At 36.0% G+C, this 20512-nt stretch overlaps 1 protein-coding gene across 4 annotated transcripts in view; it reads left to right on the forward strand.

Annotated features, from left to right (window-relative positions):
* Positions 1 to 20512, forward strand: part of CCSER2 (coiled-coil serine rich protein 2) — a gene marked incomplete at both ends in the record, with an annotated part of 108259 nt that overhangs the window by 19526 nt on the left and 68221 nt on the right. For all 4 annotated transcript variants that reach the window (XM_080695266.1, XM_080695268.1, XM_080695267.1 and 1 more), the window contains one exon: positions 11437 to 11527. In XM_080695266.1, the coding sequence (XP_080551392.1) occupies positions 11437 to 11527 (91 nt within the window). The remainder of the gene's footprint in view (positions 1 to 11436; positions 11528 to 20512) is intronic.

Consider the following 20512-nt stretch of genomic DNA (forward strand, 5'->3'; position numbering starts at 1 on the left):
GAAATACTTAAAGGTACTGTTTATTACTTATCCATATTTTCCTATATACATTGTGACATAACCTTTACAAAGTAAGTCTCTAAGGTGTCACGTGTCATAATAGCAATTTGCAAGTAACTAAAAATGTGATGCTAGCATAGATGGGATAGTGGGAGGGACAGATTATAGAAAGTTGAGACGGTCCTAATACAGGTAAATGGAAATCTCACACTGATATTAATATTGCCAGCTCTTCTTTGACACAGAATCACAGAACTTGAAAGAATATAAGGGATTTCCTTCAGCTCACTTCTTACATATAAGGGGACATGAGACAAGGAATCTTAAGTTTTTATCAATAGATTTTGTTTTGTTAGACTGGTGAATTTTTATGTATATTTAATTATTATGGGATTGGTTTGTTCCATGACTATAACTTCAAGTTTAAGTTTATCAGATACAATTGTTCTGTTCCTTTAAACCTAATTATATATTTTTATTCAGTAGTAATATGTCATAGATTAAATATATTGCAATATGAAGTTCAATTCAGTAATTTTTGAGCTTTTACTATGTCGCAGGTATACTGTTAAATTCTGAGGATATCGAGACAGATAAAGCTGTTTTTATCCTTAATGAGTCCAAAGTTTAGTATGGTAGGTAGACATATTTAAAAACAGATGCCCAGCCGGGCATGGTTGCGCACGGCTGTAATCCCTGTGCTTGGGAGGCAGAGACAGGAGGATGGCGCAGGTTCGAAGCCAGCCGTGTGCGCTGGCTTAGGAGACCCTGTTTCCAAATAAAAATGTAAAAATAGGTCTGGGAGTGTAGCCCGGAGGTAGAAGGGCTTCCAGGAACCCTAGTACCACCAAAAAAAAAAAAAAAAAAAAAAAAAAAACCAAAAAAAACCCCCCCAAAAAAACAGATGATCATAGAATGAATTTAATAGTGATATGCTATGATTAGAATGCATATAATCTTGAAATAATACAAAAGAGAGGTGTGTGTGTGTCAAAGAGCAAGAGCTAGAAAGAAATGACATTTGAGTTGAGCTTTGAAGAATGAACACAAAGTTGACTTAAATGGCCACACAAATGAGAGTGAGTGTTTTAACCATAGGGACCAGCATGCATAGTTTCATGGGGATATCACAAAGTCATCCTGTGTGGGAGGAATGCCAGCCTCACTGAAAGTATTGAGTAAGAGAGAGAGAGTAGTTGGAGATGAAGGTAAGAAAATAAGAAGATTGGGAAGGAAGGAAAATTGAGTATGTCATACTGAAAGAACAAATGATATTTACAAATAAGACTTAAAATAGTATGCGACTAGTACAATATTAAATATGCCAACATTTTTGCTTCAGATTTTCACACAGACTTCTGGTCTATGTTTGAGACCACAAGCATAGTATTTTTCCTTTTACTTTTTTTCTTTGATATATATGGAATTGATAGACTGTCTAAACTCTTTCTGGGTCAAGGTCTGTGTTTCAGAGAAAAAGTGAATTTAAAAGTAATTTGCTAACAAAAAGAGTAATTTGTTCATCAACATATTTCTTTTATGTAGTGCAGTACCTTGCATAGTATAGATGTATAATTGGTAATATTTATTAAGAAAAAATATATTTTTAAATTATTAACTTTTTGGTACTGGGAATTGAATCCAGGGACATTTCTACCTCTGAACCATACCCCCAGCCCTACTTTATTTAAAATATTTTTTCTACTTTTATTTGGTATTTTGTAACTATACATCATTCTGGGGTACAGAGTAATAGAAACATGCATGCACACAGCTCTTGCAGCACTGCTTTTTGGGTCCTGTACCCTTCCCTCTGTGAGTTGAATAAGATTGATACTGTAAACTTAATAATGTGAATACTGAAGCCAAAAAGTTAAATGTCTTTCATTAATTGGATGAATTGTAGGAGTTGGTTAGGTTGCTCTTCTAATCTGAACGAATAATTGAACATCATCAACTCAGGCTATTTAGTGGTATTTAAAACAAAAGTCAATAGGTATTGCCTTTAGCCTCTTCAATTTTTAGCACCAGTTGGGTGGCATTTACCTAATCTTTTATCCCTTTCTTGATCTTAGGAGTCAGGCAGCTTGTATTTGCAGAAGTTACTAGTTTGACAGTTGAAGTTGGGTTGCTTGGAGCCAGAGATGGAAAGTTGGCTTCTGGAACTTCTCTTTTAATATATGATGAGGTAGAACATAGTCAAGAACATTAGACCATCCACTAAGAAAGCCAGATTTTAGCCCTAGTTGTATAATTAATTTATCATATATAATAATTTATGTTCTTCCCTCATGAGAACTTGACTCAAGTGATTGTAAACTTTTCCAGCTCTGAAGTTCCAACTTTTTCCTTCTTTGTTCTGAAGCCTGACTTCCTGCATCCTGTAGTGCTAGAAGAAATGAAGACATTTGTTTTGATAATATATTCCCTCTCCTTGAAAATGTTCAATTTTCTAAATTAATACCAGATTTATTTATTTATTTTTGTAGTACTGGGGATTGAACCTGGGGCATTCTACCTTTGAGTTACACCCCCAACCCTATTTTTTATTCTTTATTTTGAAACAGGATCTCACTAAGTTGCAGAGGGCCTCATCAAGTAGCGGAGGCTGGCCCCGAACCTGTGATCCACTTGTCTCAGCTTCCCAAGTACTGGGATTACAAGTGTGTGCCACTCTGCTTGGCAATACTTACTTATTTTTGAGGTCTCCTTTCTTAGTGCTTATTAATAAGCATTCTTCCTAACCTGAAGGTGACAAGTAGAAACTATTTTCTGCCCAGAATGTAGTTTATATAATGTGGCATGAGTTTTTTTTCCTACCTTTTTATTTAAGAACTAATTTTAGACTTACAGAGAAATTTAATAAAATACAGAGTTCGGGTGTACCTTTCAGCCATTGTCTGTCTGTGGCACTGGAGATTGAACCCAGGGACATGCTACCTCTGAGCTATAACTCCAGCCCTATTTTATTTTTTGTTTTGAAACAGGGTCTCACTAAGTTGCTGAGGCTGGCTTCAGAACTGTAATACTACTATTTAGCCTCCCAAGTACTGGAATTGCAAGCATGTGCCACCACAACCTGCTCACCTTTTATCTGTTTATGTTAACCATAACTCAGTGAACAAAATCAGAAAATTAAGTTGAATAGAATACTAATACCTAGACCTAATTTGCATTTTGCCAGTTTTTCCACCATTGTCTTTTTTTTTTTTTTTAAATCTGGTCCAGAATTCAATTGATTACCCAACACTGTTTGTTGTCCTGTCTTCTTAACTCCTCCAGTCTGTGACAACTCTGCCTTTCTTGCTTCTTCATAATCTTGATACGTTTGAAGTCTACTGATGCATTGTTTTATAGAGTGGTTTTTAATAGAGTTTTGTATGAACGCTTTCTGATGAGATAGTGAATGCAACAGAGAGGAGAATCTTTCCATTTCAGTGAATCATATCAGGAAATACATGATTTTAGTCTGTACCATTGATGTTAATTTTGTTCACTTGATTAGGGTGCTATCTACTAGAGTTTTCTAATGCTAAGTTAACTATTCTCTTTATATTTAGTAAGTATCTTGAGGGCAAATATTTTGAGATTATGGAAACATTCTGTTTATCAAAGACTTTATCAAAGTCCACAAAGTCCCACTCTGCCTTTTTTTCAGATGCTATTGTATTGCATCTGCTTATAGGTTGTCCTGTTTTTCTTTCAGCCCTCTGGAAAGCACACAGAAAGGAAGAAATTAAAATATGTAATCTATAAGAAGGGTAGGCAGTGGGAATAGTATTGACTCTAAAACAGGAGATACAGAAATAGGCCTGATTTTAGAATCTGAGGAAACAGGATTATATTAATTTTCTCTTGCTGTTGTAACAAATTACCATAACTGTACTGCTTAAAACAACATGAATTTGTTATCCTGTTGTCCTGTAGGTTAGTAGTCAGACGCAGTCTGTCATGGGCTAAATGGGATGTTGGCAGGGCTGCTGCATGCCTTCCATGAGGCTCTGGGGGAGAATCCATTTTCTTGCTTTTTCCAACTTTAAACAGCTGTTCCTGATTCATGACCTCTTTTCTCCATCTTCAGAGCTACAATACTACAGCTTTTTGACTATTCTGAATCTGATTCTTTTCTTCAGCTTCCCTATTCCATTCTTTATATTCAAATGATTACTACATTAGGAATTTTAAAAAATTATTCAATTATATGTTCATCCTGTACAATTTTTTATACATAAGTCTCACCAGTCTACTCTCAATTTACATGTCTCTTTATATTTAAATTCTGCCTTGTAAATAGCAGATGGTTCCATTCTCTTCTTTTTCTAAAATCCAGTTCAGTAGTCTTTGATCCTTATTTAGGGTATTTAGTACGTTTACATCTTATATAATTATTGACATAAATGGGTTTGTGTTTTTTATTTTGCTGTATTTTTCTATGAGCGTCTTCCCTTTCTTACCCTCCTCCACCTCTCCCACCCAGTCACTCACTACAGCTCTCATTATACTTAATGAAGAAAGAATAAATGCTTTTTTTTCTAACTCTGGGAACAAAGCAAAGATGTCTATCCTTTTTTTTTTTTTCAACACCACTTTTTTATTTCAGCACCACTTTTTTATTTCAACACAAGTTATGCATTGTTCATTGTTGGGTATTGGTCCTGAGCAATGCATTGTTAAGTGATTTTGTTGTTGTGCAAATATCATTGTTGTGTAAACACCATAGAGTGTATTTACACTAACCAAAATGGCTACATTTTCACTAGGCAATATATCTTTGGGACCAGCATTGTATGTGGATCTGTCTTAACCAAAATGTCTTCTGCAGTGCATACCTATAAAATATGAAGTTTAACCAGTAGAGTAATACAATAAAAATATATAAAAGGCATCTTTATTGTGAGATAACATTATTATTTACATAGCAAATCTCATGTAATCTGCAAGTAATAGCTATAACTAATAAATATAGTAGTTTCAAAAGGTGCAAAGTGAATACACAAATTCTTTCTCTATATACAATGGTTAGTTAGAAACTGGATTATTAAAGCAATTTTGTTAGACTAAAGCCTGGTTGATCTTTGACAGAGGTGCAAAAGCAGTGCAGTGGAAAATGATATCAACAAGTGTGTTTTGAATCATGGACATGTGAAAAAACAAAGAATCTTAACTAAAATTTCACGTAATACAAAAATTATTCCCAAATGGACCCGAGTTGTAATTGTAATATATAAAACTGTAAAACTTTTAGGAGAAAACACAAAAGAAATCTTTGTTATCTGGAGGCTAGGTCAAGAGATATTAGAGTTTTTAGGTATTATGCCAAAAGCATGATTCATAAAAAGAAAACTGGATTTCCTAAAATTTAAGACCTTTGCTTTACCAAAGACACTATCAAAGAAAAATTAAAAGTCAAACTACAAAACTGGGGGAAAATATTTGTGATCACATAGCTGTCAACAGATTTGTATTCAGAATATGTAAATAACTTAAAAATAATCACTAAGGAGATGACTCAAATTAAAAAAAATATATATGGTACTTGACAGGCACCTTATTAAAAAGGATACAAGGATGGCAAGTAAGCATATGAAGATATGTTCAAACATTAGCTGACTGAGTCCATGGAGAACAGTGGCACACCCATTAGAACAGCTAAAGTAAAGATTAACTTCTGTGGGTCGGAGAGGGTGTTAGGCAACTAGAAGTCTCATTGTGGATTGGGATGCAAAATGTTAAAACATTTCTGGGAAATGGCCTGGCAGTTTCTTAAGACATAAACACACTCTCACTATATTATCCAGCACCCCCACTCCTGAATACTTGTCCTAGAGAAAGGAGATTTTATTTATTTATTTATTTATTTATTTATTTATTTATTGGCGGTACTGGGGTTCCTGGAAGCCCTTCTATCTCTGGGCTACACTCCCAGACCTATTTTATATTTTTTATTTGGAAACAGGGTCTCTTAAACCAGCGAGGCTGGCTCCAAACCAGCGCTATCCTCCTTTCTCCGCCTCCCAAGCGCGGGGATTACAAGCGTGCGCCACCACGCCCGGCTGAGAAAGGAGATTTTATCCTCACACAAAAGCTTGAACATGAATGCTTTTAGCAGTTTCATTTTTATGGTACTGGGGATTCAACACAGGGCCATTCTCCCTCTGAGCTACACCCAGCCCTAATTTATTTATTTACTTATTCTTTTTTTTTTTTCTTTTGCGGTACTAGGAATTAAACCCAAGGGCATTCTACCTCCGAGCTACAACCCCAGTCCTAATTTTTTTAATTCTTTATTTTGAAATAGGGTCCCACTAAGTTGCAGAGTACCTCACTAAGTAACTGAGGCTGGCCTCGAACTTGAAATCCTCTTGTCTCAGCCTCCCAGGTACTGGGATTATAAGCATGTGCCATAGAGCTATAAATAGAGCTATAAAAAATAGAGCTATAAAAAATAGCTCTATTTTTTATTTTTGAAACAGGGTTTCACTAGGTTGCTGTGAGTCTCACTACTTGCTGAGGCTACCCATGAACCTGTGATTCTCCTGTCTCAGCCTCCCATATACTGAGATTACTAACATCACCATGCCTGGCTCAGCGGTTTTATTTATAATAGCTAAAACAGGAAAGTCAGTGTCCTTCAGTGAGTGAATGGATATACAAACTGGTATTTCCATTCAATTGAATACTATCCAACAGTCAAAAAGGAACCAATTGTTGGTATATTAAACAGTTTAGATGGATCATAAAAAGGCATTATATTGAGTGAAAGAAGCCACTCAGAAGTTTGCATACACTATGATTCCATTTATATGACATTCTTGAATGGTGATATCGACTGATGGACAGATGTTACAGTGTTTGACAGAGGCTATAGGTAGAAGGGGGGCATATAACTACATAGTACAAAGGAATTTGGGGACAAAGAAACTCTTCAGAAATTCAGATTGTCTTGGATTTTACACAAATTTATATGCACTTCAGAATTCCTAAATAGTACCTACCCAAAATTAACTTCACAGTGTAATTTAACTAATGATTGTATCATTCATTTTTCAAAACATTTAGGCTTTCTGAAACATATGGTGTAGGAGAAACATATGAAACACTGATCTACAATTTCACAGTTCACTACATGAAAAGCATTCTTAGAGACCAAGCAAGTTCTGTGATAATTCTGCTAATCAGTGCTCAGTCAGAGTTTTAATTCCAGTGAGGTTTATAGGATCCAGAGAGTATACACATTTAGTTTTCATTGTCATACTCTTATCTAATTATTGGCTTTCTAAACTATTAATATTTTTCTGACATTATTTTTAGTTCCTATCATTTTGTTTTTCCAGTTTTTTTGAGATTGGCCATTTTTATGCTTTATTTTCATGAACAGGCATCATATATCCTATTTCTCAAGCCAGAAACTAAGGATCATGGGTCCTTGCTTACTTCCCAGTTAACTGGCCTTGTAGATTCTAACTCTTTAAATATGCCTCAGGCCTGTCCTTCCTTCTCTTCGTCCCTCTCTGACTTTCTCTTGTGATACTGGAGATTGAACCCAGGGGCATTCTACTTTGAGCTATACCCCCAGCTCTACTCTTTTATTTTTTATTTGGAAACAAGGTCTTGCTTGGTTGTTGAAAATCTTGTTGCTGAGACTATCCTTGAACTACTATCCTCCTGTTTCAGTCTCCCAAGTACTGGGATTATAGGTGTGCACCACCATGCTTGGCTCTTATTTTTCATTCTCATCAGCTGATCAAACCACCATCATTTGTCACATGGATTCTGCAAGGGTCACAAAACAGGTTTCTCTGTTCTATTTAAATTTTTTTGCCACACTGCAACTAGAATAGTATTTCTTTAGTGCAAATTTTAGTTTGTTACTACTTAAAACTTTAGTCTTGTTTATTTGGGTATATTCTATACCCAGAATATTGTTTTTTGTATATTGGTATTTTATCTTCTGAATTATTGAGTATGTGCCTTGTGGTGGCCACATGATGGGGGAGGAACATGATCCTCCCAATATTGATTAGATGTGTAGCTGAAGGTGTAATATGTATATCAAAAGTGTTTGAAAAGATTTATTGTTCACATAGTGTTTCTGGGAAGAGCAGGGAAGGCACTCAAGTTGTTCCAGAATAGCTTGTGTGAAGAAGAGTGGCTCTTTTGGGTTTTAGTGTGGTTAGGGATGGACCATGTTGAAAGTTCTCAAATGTAGGCTGGGTTTGCATGATTTGAACTTCTCTGCTATTGTCAAGGGAAGAAGACTGTCTAACATGAAATTTTACTATTAATTAAAGCTAAAAAGAAGAAAGATTATAAAAAAGTCAAAAAGAATATAAAGAGCATAAGCTTGTATTTTTTCAGTGTAATAGATGACAACAATCCTTGAGTTTATTAGTTTCTAGATATTTAAATGTATCTTTTATCATTAAAGATATAGTCATGTTGTGCATATATAATTTAATTTTCCTCTGTTCCTCTAATTTATTGCTGCCATTTTTGTTTTTTTAAATAAACATTTATTGGTACATTATAGTCTCACATAATAATGTAGTTCGTAGTGCTAGTGATGTATGTGCAAACAGCACTTGGTGTGCCCCCCCCCCATTTTATAAAGTGTTTTTATTCAGCTTTTTTGCTCCCGAGACCAAAATATCTGACATGCACAATTTAAAGGAAAAAAGATTTATTCTGGGATAAGGGGGTTCAGAGATTACAGAGGTGATGTCTTGATAGGCAGGCTTCCAAACAGGAACTGTGGTGGCAGGGCCTCAGGGCATAGTAGTGGGAAACAGAGAGAAAGAAGGAGGGGTTGAAGGACCTATATTGTTCTCAAGGACATACCTTCATGGACTCACCTTCAACTGTGCCCTGCCTTCCAAAGGACTTCGAGGAACACGTAAATGTAAACCATAACACAGGACATCTTTCCATATGATGAAATAAATTTTCAAAGTGTCATATGCAATTATTTATTGACAGGTGTTAAGTACTGATGCTTTTCTCTCCCTTCCCAATTTTCTGTGTTTCCCTGCCTTTTCCACTGGGTTTTCTTAGTAACTTATCAAAGTACTCTGATCATAATTATTTCATCACTTTTGCATTTATCAGAACAAGCCCATCCATTCTTTAAGGATATATATATATATATATAATATATAATATATTTAATTTTATTTATTTATTTTTTGCAGTACTAGGGATGGAATCCAGGGGTATTCTGTCTCTAGGCTACACCCACAGCCCTGTTGTTTATTCTTTATTTTGAAACAGGGTCTCACTAAGTTGTGGAATGCCTCATTTAGTAGCTGAGTCTGGACACAAACCTGTGATCCTCCTGTTTCAGCCTCCCAAATACTGGAATTACAAGCATGTGCCACCATGCCTGGCTAGGAATATTTTTTTTAAAAACAACTTTTTATTTTAAAGCTAAAGGCACAGAAACCACACAAAGCAAATACAGAGTTTTGTTAGAACTGCAAGTTAGACTTCTTTTTGGCAGTGGTCACAGTGCTGCTTTGCTAGTTGGGTGGGTCTCAGCAAGTGCTGCTCTTGACCTACAGTGCTAGATTTGTCACCTTTGGTTCTTTGCTCTGATCTTAGTGGTCAGTTTTGGCTAAAGGCATTCAGTATTATTTCATTTCATACATACTCAGGCATATAACCAAAATTTTTTTGGTAAAGGCCATGATTTTATTTTTGTAAAATGATGTAAGTTTTAATGCTTATTGCAGAAATCAAGAAAATACAGGTGCTCTTACAACAACGATGACAACAAAAAACATTCATAATTCTAAAATAGTGTTAGCATATATTTTGGTTACCCTCCAACTATTTTTCTATGTATATCATAGTGTGTGTTTTTTTTTTAAATGAATAATTCTAGCTGGGCGTGGTGATGCACGCTTGTAATCCCAGGATTTTGTGGGCTGAGACAGGAAGGATCATGGTTCAAGAACTGCCTCAGCTACTACTTAGTGAGGCCCTTTGCAATTCAGTGAGACCCTGTTTCAAAATAAAGAATAAAAAATAGGGCCGAGGTGTAGCTTGGAGGTAGAATGCCCCTGGGTTCCATCTCCAGTTACTGGGAAAAAAAAAAAAAAAACTTTACATGCTGTTTTAGAGACCTGCTTTTTAATTCAAATCTATTGATATGCAGTGGAAATTATTTTTCTTTGAAAATGTTTATTCATTTCTTTAGACCTCAGAATAAGAGCCTGCTTTTCTGAGAATTGCTGGTGAAGTTTCAAATAGAATGCTGAAGGGGCTGTTTATACCAGTTGGAGTATCTGTTCTTATCACAGAAATAGAACAGATTAAATCAAGCCAATGAAGTGGTGGGTACTGATGGTAGATGGCAGGAAGTGGAATTTGTACAAGAAAGGAATTGGGATAGTAACCTTATTAAATACTTATTATTTTTTGGAAGTAGTTCAATTCCTAGAAATAATGATATAGCCTCCCCCCAAGGTACGAATAGGTTTTAGGTAAATACTTTTGGATTTCTTTTATTCATGTTACTAGGGAAGTTGCTAAAAGCATGGGGACAGGAGCTAGACTTCCTGTGTTTATATCCTATTTTGGTGTGTTGTTTGGGCTTCTTGTGCATTCCTTTGATCATATATAATATAGGAATCATATTAATCATGAGTTCAAAGGGTTGCTTTTGATATTAAATAAAAGGAATTCATATTTATAAAATGCTTTGAACAATATCTGTCACTTTACTAGTATTGTATAAGTTTTATATAATGAAAATAAATCTATTGTGAAAGTATTCTGGGAAGGAGAAAGAAGAGGAGGATCTTACAAATTGCTTAATTAAATAATTTCTATTAACTTTCTGTTACTATAACAATACTTGAGCTAATTCACTTATAAAGAGAAAAGGTTTATTTTGGCTTAGTTTGGAGACTCAGCTCTTTAGCTTTGGGCCTATGGTAATACAGCAGCACACCATGGTGGTGTGCTCACCACCATGCTGCTCAAGTCAAGGAAGTAAAAGATAAAGAAGAAGGGATCAGGGTTCCCCTCTTCCCTTCAAGGCCATGCTCTTGGGGACCTAAGGACCTTCTACCAGGCTCTACTGAAAGGTTCCACCACCTTTCAACACCACCATCCAGAGAAACAGGCCTTTAACACATGAGATTTTGGAGGGTAGCATAGGTGAGTGTGAGAATGCGTGTGTGTGTGCTTTTTATTTTCAAATAGGATTTTGCTAAGTTACTCAGGCTGGCCTTAATTTTGAGATCCTCCTAAGTACTGGGATTATAGGTATGTGCCAACATGCTTACCTTTTTAAAAAAGAAATTAAAATTTATTTTATTCTTAAAATGCAAACTCCAGATTATTATATGGTAGTATTTTCAAAACTATTGATTATCTCTATATATATATTCCTTGAGCTAAGTTATAGTCTTTTTTTCTTTACTGGTTTTATAGGATATTCTTAATAATCTTGAATCATGTGACCTTGAGGATGATGACCTTATGCTTGATGTGGATCTGCCTGAGGATGTACCTCTTGAAAATGGTAAGTCAGGACACTATTGAGTCTCCAGTGGCATATTATATTTGAGGTACTGGACTACATAAAAAAAATTTTTTTTGCAGTACTGGTAATGGAACTTAGAGGCATTCTACCTAAAAGTTACACCCCCAGTCCAGTTTTTTATTCTTTATTTTGAAACAGGGTCTCACTGAGTTGCAAAGGGCCTCACTAAGTAGCTGAGGCTGACCGCGAACCATAATTCTCCTGTCTCAGCTTCCTGAATGCTGGGATTGTAAGTGTGCCCCACCATGCTTGGCTTATAGAAATTTTTTTACCTGTTACTTGCAACTTCGTAATCTCAGTGGAACCTTTCAAACTGAGAATCAATCTTAAGTGGTAAAAAATAGGTCCATTAAATTAGCTTAAATGTTTAAAACTGGATTTTGTAGGTCTCAGATATAATTCTGTGTGATCCAATAACATTGTCTATACAAAGGAAGTGGTATTTGGGATTTCTCTGTATTTTTCTGTGTATATATCTAATTTTTCCATGCTTTATCTCATTTTGATTTTCAGAATTAATATATTTAGAGAAATGTGTATCATTTGACTTATGAAACAGATGTTACTTTTATAGATATTTTAAAAAGATAATTTTGCAAAAGTGGTGACCTGAATGAGTTGTTCTGCCCTTTTAATTTCCAGTTTCACTCTTTTTCCCTCTGTCTCTGTAACTTTTGGGTGGGATATTGCTAGTCTGTAGAGGGCCCTTGGGTTTTTTTCCCCAGTGATGCAGCATTTGTAGGATTTCTATGTTAAGGACTGGTAGAGAACCATAGAGGAACATGGGACAAGGGTCGAAATGGGGATCCTCCTGGGAAGAAGAGTGGCTCCAGAGATGTGAAGGTTCCTTGCCTGTCAACATTTGCCTGGTCTCCCAGGCTTTCTGAGGGCCAGGGATAACTGAAAAGGCATGAGTAGAGTTCTTTTTGTCTATGGTGTTAGGACAATGCAAGGATTTTTCAAAGGGTGGCTGCCTGATTTACCACCAGCTCATATTTCTTATATTGGTTGGGTTCTTTTTCCTTCTTTCAGAGTGCTCTGTTAATGCCATTCTCAAAAATAAACATATATATTTATTTCTCTCACTCATATCTGTGGGTTAGCTAGGATGGCTCAGGCTATGGGGCTGGGCTCAGAGCTCCTCATATTTTTCATTATGGACCCCAACTGCTCAGGGCATGTATTTCTCATGGCAGATGGCAGAGGTGCAACAGTGACAAGCAGAATTTTGCATAGAAAATCATGTCTCCCAATGTCTTGGCGTAGAACCAGCACAATCCCAACCACATCCAGTTGGTAAAGTAAGCTTCACAGTTTAGCTCAGCCTCCTTGGAACTGTTTGTAGTAGGGAGCTCTCCAATCATGTGGCAGAGGATTTGAATGGATAATTTTGAATGACAAGCTGTCCACTCTGTCACAGGGGTGGAAACTATTCTACCTTCTTGTGATTCTGCTATCACTTGAGATATTCCCACAATCAGAACTGAGTTCTAGTATTGAGAAAGAAGAAAAAATCATAGCCAGTACTTAAGAGGAACAGAAGAACAACAAAATTCAGGGTTAGAATAGCCCAAGGAGGTAATAATTAGAGCACTTAAGGAGATTTACTTGCAACACAATGCTGTTACAAGCTATAAAACAAGATTTCCCAGTAGAACAAGTCAGGAGATGATATAAATCCTAGCTGCTAAATATATGTAATATGTAATATGTTATATATTATTGATATAATATAATATATAGAGAGATAATACATATAAATATATATATATTTAGCAGCTACAATTTCTATATATTGAAATATGGACGAGTGGGCTGAAAGATCAAGTGGAAAAATACTATACTACACAAGAAAAAACATAAACTATTGAAAATTATAGGGAAACAATAGTAAAATTTGATGATTCAAGAATTTAATGTGAATTTTTAAATGAAGGTATGGAGGAGTGTGGGATTTATTTTAGAACATATCACACTGCAGATAATGCATTTACTCTGACAGAATTATAACAACTTCTCTTTGGAAATTGAAAATCCTTGAAGGTCTTGATTGAAGACTTAGGAGCATTAGGAGAGAAATGGAACAATTCTACCATATAGTATAGATTTAAAAAAAATTTCCCCTAGAAAAAGAAAAACATTGCTTATTTATTTATTTATTTATTTATTTATTTATTTATTTATTTTGGCGGGTCTGGGGATGGAACGCAAGGGCATTTGACCACCAAGCTATAGCCCCTGCCCTATTTTTTATTCTTTATTTTGCAACAGGGTCTCACTAAGTTGCAGAGGGCCTCACTAAGTAGCTGAGGCTGGCCGTGAACCGTGATCCTCCTGTCTCAGCCTCCCAAATGCAGGGATTACAAGTGTGCTCCACCATGCCTGGCTAAGCATTGGCTATTTTGAACCAAAGGACACTAAAAAAGCAAACCATGGATTTTTAATATGTAGCCTGTGGAAGCACCAAAGATGAAACAAAATTTAGGCTAAAAACATGGGAAAGTGGAGAGTGACTGTGCTTTCTAGCTCTGAGGACATGAATAGCCATACCTATCCACTGGGCCTTTTGGCTGGGAGGCTAGGAATGTTACAAGAACTGGTCAGAGTTTAAGGAATCTTTTAATAGGCTTTTGACTGTTGGTTTTAGTCCTTTTTATGTTCTTGATTTTAAAGTTTGGGAAAAAGTTTGGATGGTCACCATGAACGTCCATAGGTTCCACCCCACCAGTTCTGCCAATTTTAGTAGTTTATCTGTCCAAAAGAAGACTGTCACCTCACTGAGATCTTCAGTTTGGATTTTGTTGTATACAGAGATACCATAGTTTCATTAAGAGTCAGTACTCTTAGGAGTTTCCAAGGAGGAAGCTATGAGGAGAGTATCTTGCAAATTCGCTTGTGTATAAGTTATTCACTTTTTTTTTTTGGTGGTGGTACTGAGGGTAGAACTGGAGGTAGAAGGGTTTCTAGGAACCCCAGTACCACCAAAAAAAGAAAGAGGGAGGGAGGGAGGAAGACCATGGCTGGTATGGTGGCACATGCTTGTAATTCCAGTACTTGTTAGAATGAAACAGGAGAATCACAGATTTGAGGACAGCCTCAGTAAGTAGTGAGACTCTCATCAACTTGGTGAGATCCTGTTTTTTTTGTGTGTGTGCTACTGGGGGTGGAACCCAGGGGCTTTTCTGCCTCCAGGCTATACTCCCAGACCTATTTTCTATTTTATTTGGAAACAGGGTCTCACTAAGTTGCTGAGAGCCTCACTAAGTAGCTGAGGCTGGCTTCAAACCTGTGTGATCCTTCTGTCTCAGCCTCCCAAGCTCGGGGAAGCGTGCGTCACCACGCCCGGCTAAGTTATTCACTTTTAAAGTAGCAATGTGCTAGCACAGAGGAGTAAAGAATGTTTGTTGGTCAAATGTTTCTTGGACAGTTATAGGCTAGGATTTGGGTACCATCTATATCTGAGTGTTTTGGTGATCCTGAGGGGGAAGCTATATAGTAGTAGAGTTTAGGGCTGATATTATAGTTCATGTATCAAATCATTTACAAGGTTGACCTTTAGTATTTAGAGAAAATTATCGTTGAATTTAAAGCTCAAATGATATTGAGCACTGATACAGGGCAATTGTTTTTCTACTGTGTTTGGAAAATTGTATTAGATTTTAATCTCTAAGTGTATATTTGAAATGGAGATATCTAGCTGTTTTATGTGAAGCCTGTTATTTTATTCTGAGACTTATTTTGCTTATTTTCTAAGACTTTTCCAAATATTCAAGCATTGGTGGTCTTGTGAGGCTGTTTACCCTATTTCTTTCTTAAAGTCTTTTATGGAAAGTGAGGAAAGATGAGTTTATATCTATTTCAGAATCTTCTCTTGAATGCTATTTAAAGATATTATTTTTTCTCTTATGTCTATAGTGGATTTAAACTGTTCTTTGTTTACAGGACTGAGTCAGATCCCAGTCTGTGTTCACAGGAACAGCTTCATGGACAGCCTTTGAAAATCCTTTTTTAAACCTTCTAGTTTCCATTGCAACCTATTATGGGCTATTATATCACTTTCACATTCTTCAACTGTGCTTTTTTCATTGTTGTTGTTGTTGTTGTTATTATTATTATTATTATTTTGCAACTATGGTTTCCTATAATTTGTCAGAATGTTGTTATGTGTGGAAGCACTGAATAATAGATTCTTAAAACTATTCTAAATCCCTTTGTAAATTTTTTCTAATCTTTAGACCATAGATAGTATGAAGTCATGACTGTTAGCTTAGAATAATACAGGGTCTTACTAGGTGTGGTGCACATGAATAATCTCAGCCACACAAGAAACTGAGGCAGGAGGATCACAGTTTGAGGCTAGCCTGGCAATTTGATGAGTCACTATTGTAAAATTTAAAAAATTTAATGCTGGTTCCAGGCATGGTGACACATGCCTGTAATCCCAGCATTTGGGAGGCGGAGACAGGAGGATTACAGATTTAAAGTCAGCCTTAGCAATTTAGTAAGGCCCTCAACAATTTAATGAAACCCTGTTTCAAAATAAAAAATAATGGGTCTGGGGGTGTATTTCAGATAGAATGCCATTTTGTTCAATCCTCAGTACCAAAAAAAAAAAAGTAAGAAAAGAAAAAATAAAGAAAAACAAGTGGGATAGGGATGTAGTTCGGTGGTAGAACACCCTTGGGCTCAATTCCCAGTATCTCCCCCCAAACCCAACACACATAAAGGCCAGGCTTTTAGGGAACAGGTTCTCCTTGTTCAGAAGGAAATTTAGCATAAGAGGTATTGGACCTTTGAGGTTTTGGGCAGATTAAGGGGAAAGATAACAAGTCAGGGGAGAGATGGTTTAGAGGAAATCAACGAACATAGAATGGGGGAAGAATAATAATAAAAGAAAGGACTTTAGAATTGAGTTGTGATTTAGGAGGATCTTAATGAGATATTATTTAAAAAATTAAATCTTTTTCTTTTATTTTTGACCTAGGAAGATTTTAAGGAAAAAATTTTGGAATCTAAATTTCTTTTGGGAAATCTATTTGGTGTTTAAGATTGCTCTCTTTTTTCCCAGATGGATGCTTTTTTTTTTTTATGTCAGAAGCATGGTTTTGTTGCTTTATTCTCCTGCTCAGGAACTTCTAATGACCCTTCATTGCCTAGAGACTAAACCCTCACATTTGGCACATCATAGTATAACCCTTAGGTTCATGAATTTTATAGTGTATACCTCTTAACTATATGGTTACAGCTCTTGTCCATTTTGTTTAAACTTTCCTTTGTGGAAAAAGATGTTTTTCTAATCAACTCTTGAATTCCACAGAAAGTCACGATGCCTATTATGCTCTACTTTCTCCTTTCCTTCCTTCCTTTCTTCCTTTCCTTTCCTTTCCTTTCCTTTCCTTTCCTTTCCTTTCCTTTCCTTTCCTTCTTTCCTGGCGGTACTGGGGTTCCTGGAAGCCCTTCTACCTCCGGGCTACACTCCCAGACTTATTTTATATTTTTATTTGGAAACAGGGTCTCTTAAGCCAGCCTGGCTGGCTTTGAATCTGCGCGATCCTCCTGTCTCCGCCTCCCAAGCATGGGGATTACAGTGTGTGCCACCGTGCCCGGCTATGCTGTACTTTCATGTTAAATTCTCTACGGCTACATTTTTAATTTTGTTGTTGTTGAGATATTCCAGGTCAGCAATGCCCTTGACTGCTTCCAGTTACTTTATTTTCTTCTAAAAATTTATCTTTCTATTTCACTTCTAATTTTTGTCCAGTAATAACAATGATTATTATTATTTTTAACATGAGCTTTTCTTCATTGAATCCAAGTCATGCTTAAATCCTTTCTTGATTCTGTGATTCTTCCCAGGCATTGTAATTTATAATTTCTCCCTGCTGCATTCTTCTCCATTTGTTAATCATAGATAGAAATACTATCTGTGCCTTCTTTACTTTCTTAGGACATTGAAGTTATAAGAGAAAAAATGTAGGATACTCTTAGTTTCATGCTTTGTTCCTTTATCAAATTGGAAAAAAATTGGATCTGATGAGAATTAGACATAGATAACTTCATATCATATACCTTTCAGTTAGCTATGCTAGATCCTGTTTTGCTTTCCAGAGCATAAAAGTTCTAATATCACCTCTTTCTCTCTTAGAGTAAAAGAACTAAAATCTGCTGCCTTTACCTTTAGAGGCCTCTATTTATTCTCTAGCAGGAATCTTCAATTCCCTGTTAGGGACAAATCTGGCCTACAGGTGGTTTTGATCAATACAATGGCTTAAAAAAATGTAATTGGAGCCGGGTGTGGTGGCGCATGCTTGTAATCCCCATGCTTGGGAGGCAGAGACAGGAGGATCGCGCTGGTTCGGAGCCAGCCTCGCTGGCTTAAGAGACCCTGTTTCCAAATAAAAATATAAAAAATAGGTCTGGGAGTGTAGCCTGGAGGTAGAAGGGCTTCCAGGAAGCTCAGTACCACACACACACACACACACACACACACACATACACACACACACAAAAATGTAATTGAAATACCTTTAGGTTCACCTTATTCTCTGTGGTTTACTGCAGGTACCACCATAGTTATGACATTATACATTCAGAGGGACTGATTTTCTTTCTTAGACTTATTGACCTGTTTTTAACTTGTCAGGCCCTGGAAACTGGTTTTGATATATTTCTATTTTATAACTTTGTTTTCTTTCCATTTTATTTTTTACATTATTTCTTTCATTCTAACAGAAAATAATCTTAATTTAAGAAACCACCAGTAACATTATTTCACATTACCTTTTTAGGCACATATTAAAATATATGAACATGTGATTGATGAATGCCTTGGGTAGGAGTATGGGCAGGGCACTCCATTATGAGTGTCAATCATTTCTTTTAGAAGTTAAGACACATTAGTCTTTGATAGTTATGGCAGATGTTTGTTGCCAATGCTTATTTGTCCTTTGGTCAATGGTTGAATTCAAGTTTTGGTAACTGTCCCTAAATTGGAGTCTATATGTGGTACCAGTAACCTTTAGCAGACACAGAAGTGGCACGTGACTTTCTGCATTATATTTTTCTCACAGTTATTAACTTATCTCCTGTCCTTCTTGCTTGGGTTGCTTTGCTTCTTGATACACTGTGTGTACTGTGTCCATATTATTCTAGGAACATATCATGTGATTCTCATGACAAAATTTCTTGCTTGGAGAGTGAGTGGAATTCTTCTGCTTGAACTAAGGAAAATATAAGTTAAAAACATTTTGAAGTAGATATTTATTATCCCTCAGCTCTGTAGAATTGCATAACATCTTAATGCCAAGTTGAAATACTTATGGACCTTAACTGAATTCATGAGTATAATACAAATGTGAATATATAAATAAAATTGTCAAAGGGACTATATACTAAAAGCAACTTTAAATCTTCAGATTTAAAATTTCTTTTGCCATCTTATTTTTTCTATTGAAAATTTCAACATAGTGGTTAAAATGCCTTTTATTATCTGTTAGGCTTTGTATAATTGAAGTTTAAAAAGTACATTGGTTTATCCCAGTAAGATGAGGAGTTGTAAATAATTTCAAATATAAGACTTTTTTTAAAAAGTTTCTTTAAAATAAATATAAGCTGGGCATGGTGGCACACTCTTGTAATCCCAGTACTCAGGAGGCTGAGACAGGAGGATCACACAGGTTCACAGCCAGCCTCAGTTACTTAGTGAGGCTCTCAGCAACTTAGTGATATTTTGTTTCCAAATAAAAATATAAACTAGGTCTGGGAGTGTAGCCCAGAGGTAGAAAGCCCCTGGGTTTGATTCCTAGTACACCCCCTCCAAAAAAAAGTAGCTATATAAAATCCACCCCCCCACATACACTGACTCCTCTAATGAATTCACACAAAATTTCAGTATTCTTACAAAGGCTTTTTAAAGTTGTTATTCATTTAAAGGGAATGAATTAAGTGTATATGTGAGTTGAACATATTTATTCTGCCTCAGTTTTTAGGGAAAAAAATCTGTTTTCATCTGCTATACACTGTAATGAGACACTGCATATTTCAAATTCAAGGTTTTGGCTCAGTAAAGCAGTCATTTAAATGAATTTTTTTTAATGGAGAATTTTGTTGATTTCTGAAGCTTTTTATCACATGGAATTCTGAACATGCAAGGCTTGAACTTTGTCATGTAGTGTAGTTCTTAAACTGGAGAACCCTTCCTGTTCTGTTGCTTGGGTTAGTGTTTAGCAGTATTTTTAGTAACAGCCCTAACTCAGTAGCTATGTAAGCACAGAGGGAAGATGGAGTCACAGGGCCAACTGGGCTGGCTTCCCACAGGGAGGGCTGGGAGTTGAGCAGGAAGGAAGGCCTTTTCGCCAGCCAGCGGCTAGTGTGCAACTATGTCTGAGTAGGCAGCAGGCAACACAATGTCTCCCTTATACGAAGTTACTCTCTCAGTGAGTGCTCAGCTATGTCAGGAGAAAGTGTTTGGGTAAGTGAAGAAGCTCGGGAAGATTCTTTTTGTGTTTTTGTGGTATTTGGGTTTCAGGGAGTGTACTATTTGTTGTTGCAAAGTTCTGGCTTTGTTTTCAGTGGCATTTTAGACTTTTTGAACAAGCTCTGCCATAGGCAGATTGCAGCGTCTTACTTTCTAAAACTGTGAGCTTAATTTAGAAGACTGTGATGAAAAGTTAATCTGTGCTTTTTAAAATCAAAGAAATTTAATTGAGGCATTTATTTTTAGGAATGAATTCTGTACTGGTCTTAAAATCTACTTTTTCCCTATTGTTTTCATTCTAAAATCAGAACCAATCTGTAATAGTGAAGAATACCACTTAAAACTGACTTCTGGTATTTTTAATGTATAATGGTGATTACAAGGAGGATTTGCTTGTTTTACAACAGTGTGGCAGTTAATTATTCACTGAGTAACTGATACTGATATTATTAAAGTTTTATAATTTATATTAGTTTGAATAATATAAA

Source organism: Muscardinus avellanarius (assembly GCF_963383645.1).
Source record: "Muscardinus avellanarius genome assembly, chromosome: 4".
In the NCBI taxonomy this organism is placed as follows: domain Eukaryota; kingdom Metazoa; phylum Chordata; class Mammalia; order Rodentia; family Gliridae; genus Muscardinus; species Muscardinus avellanarius.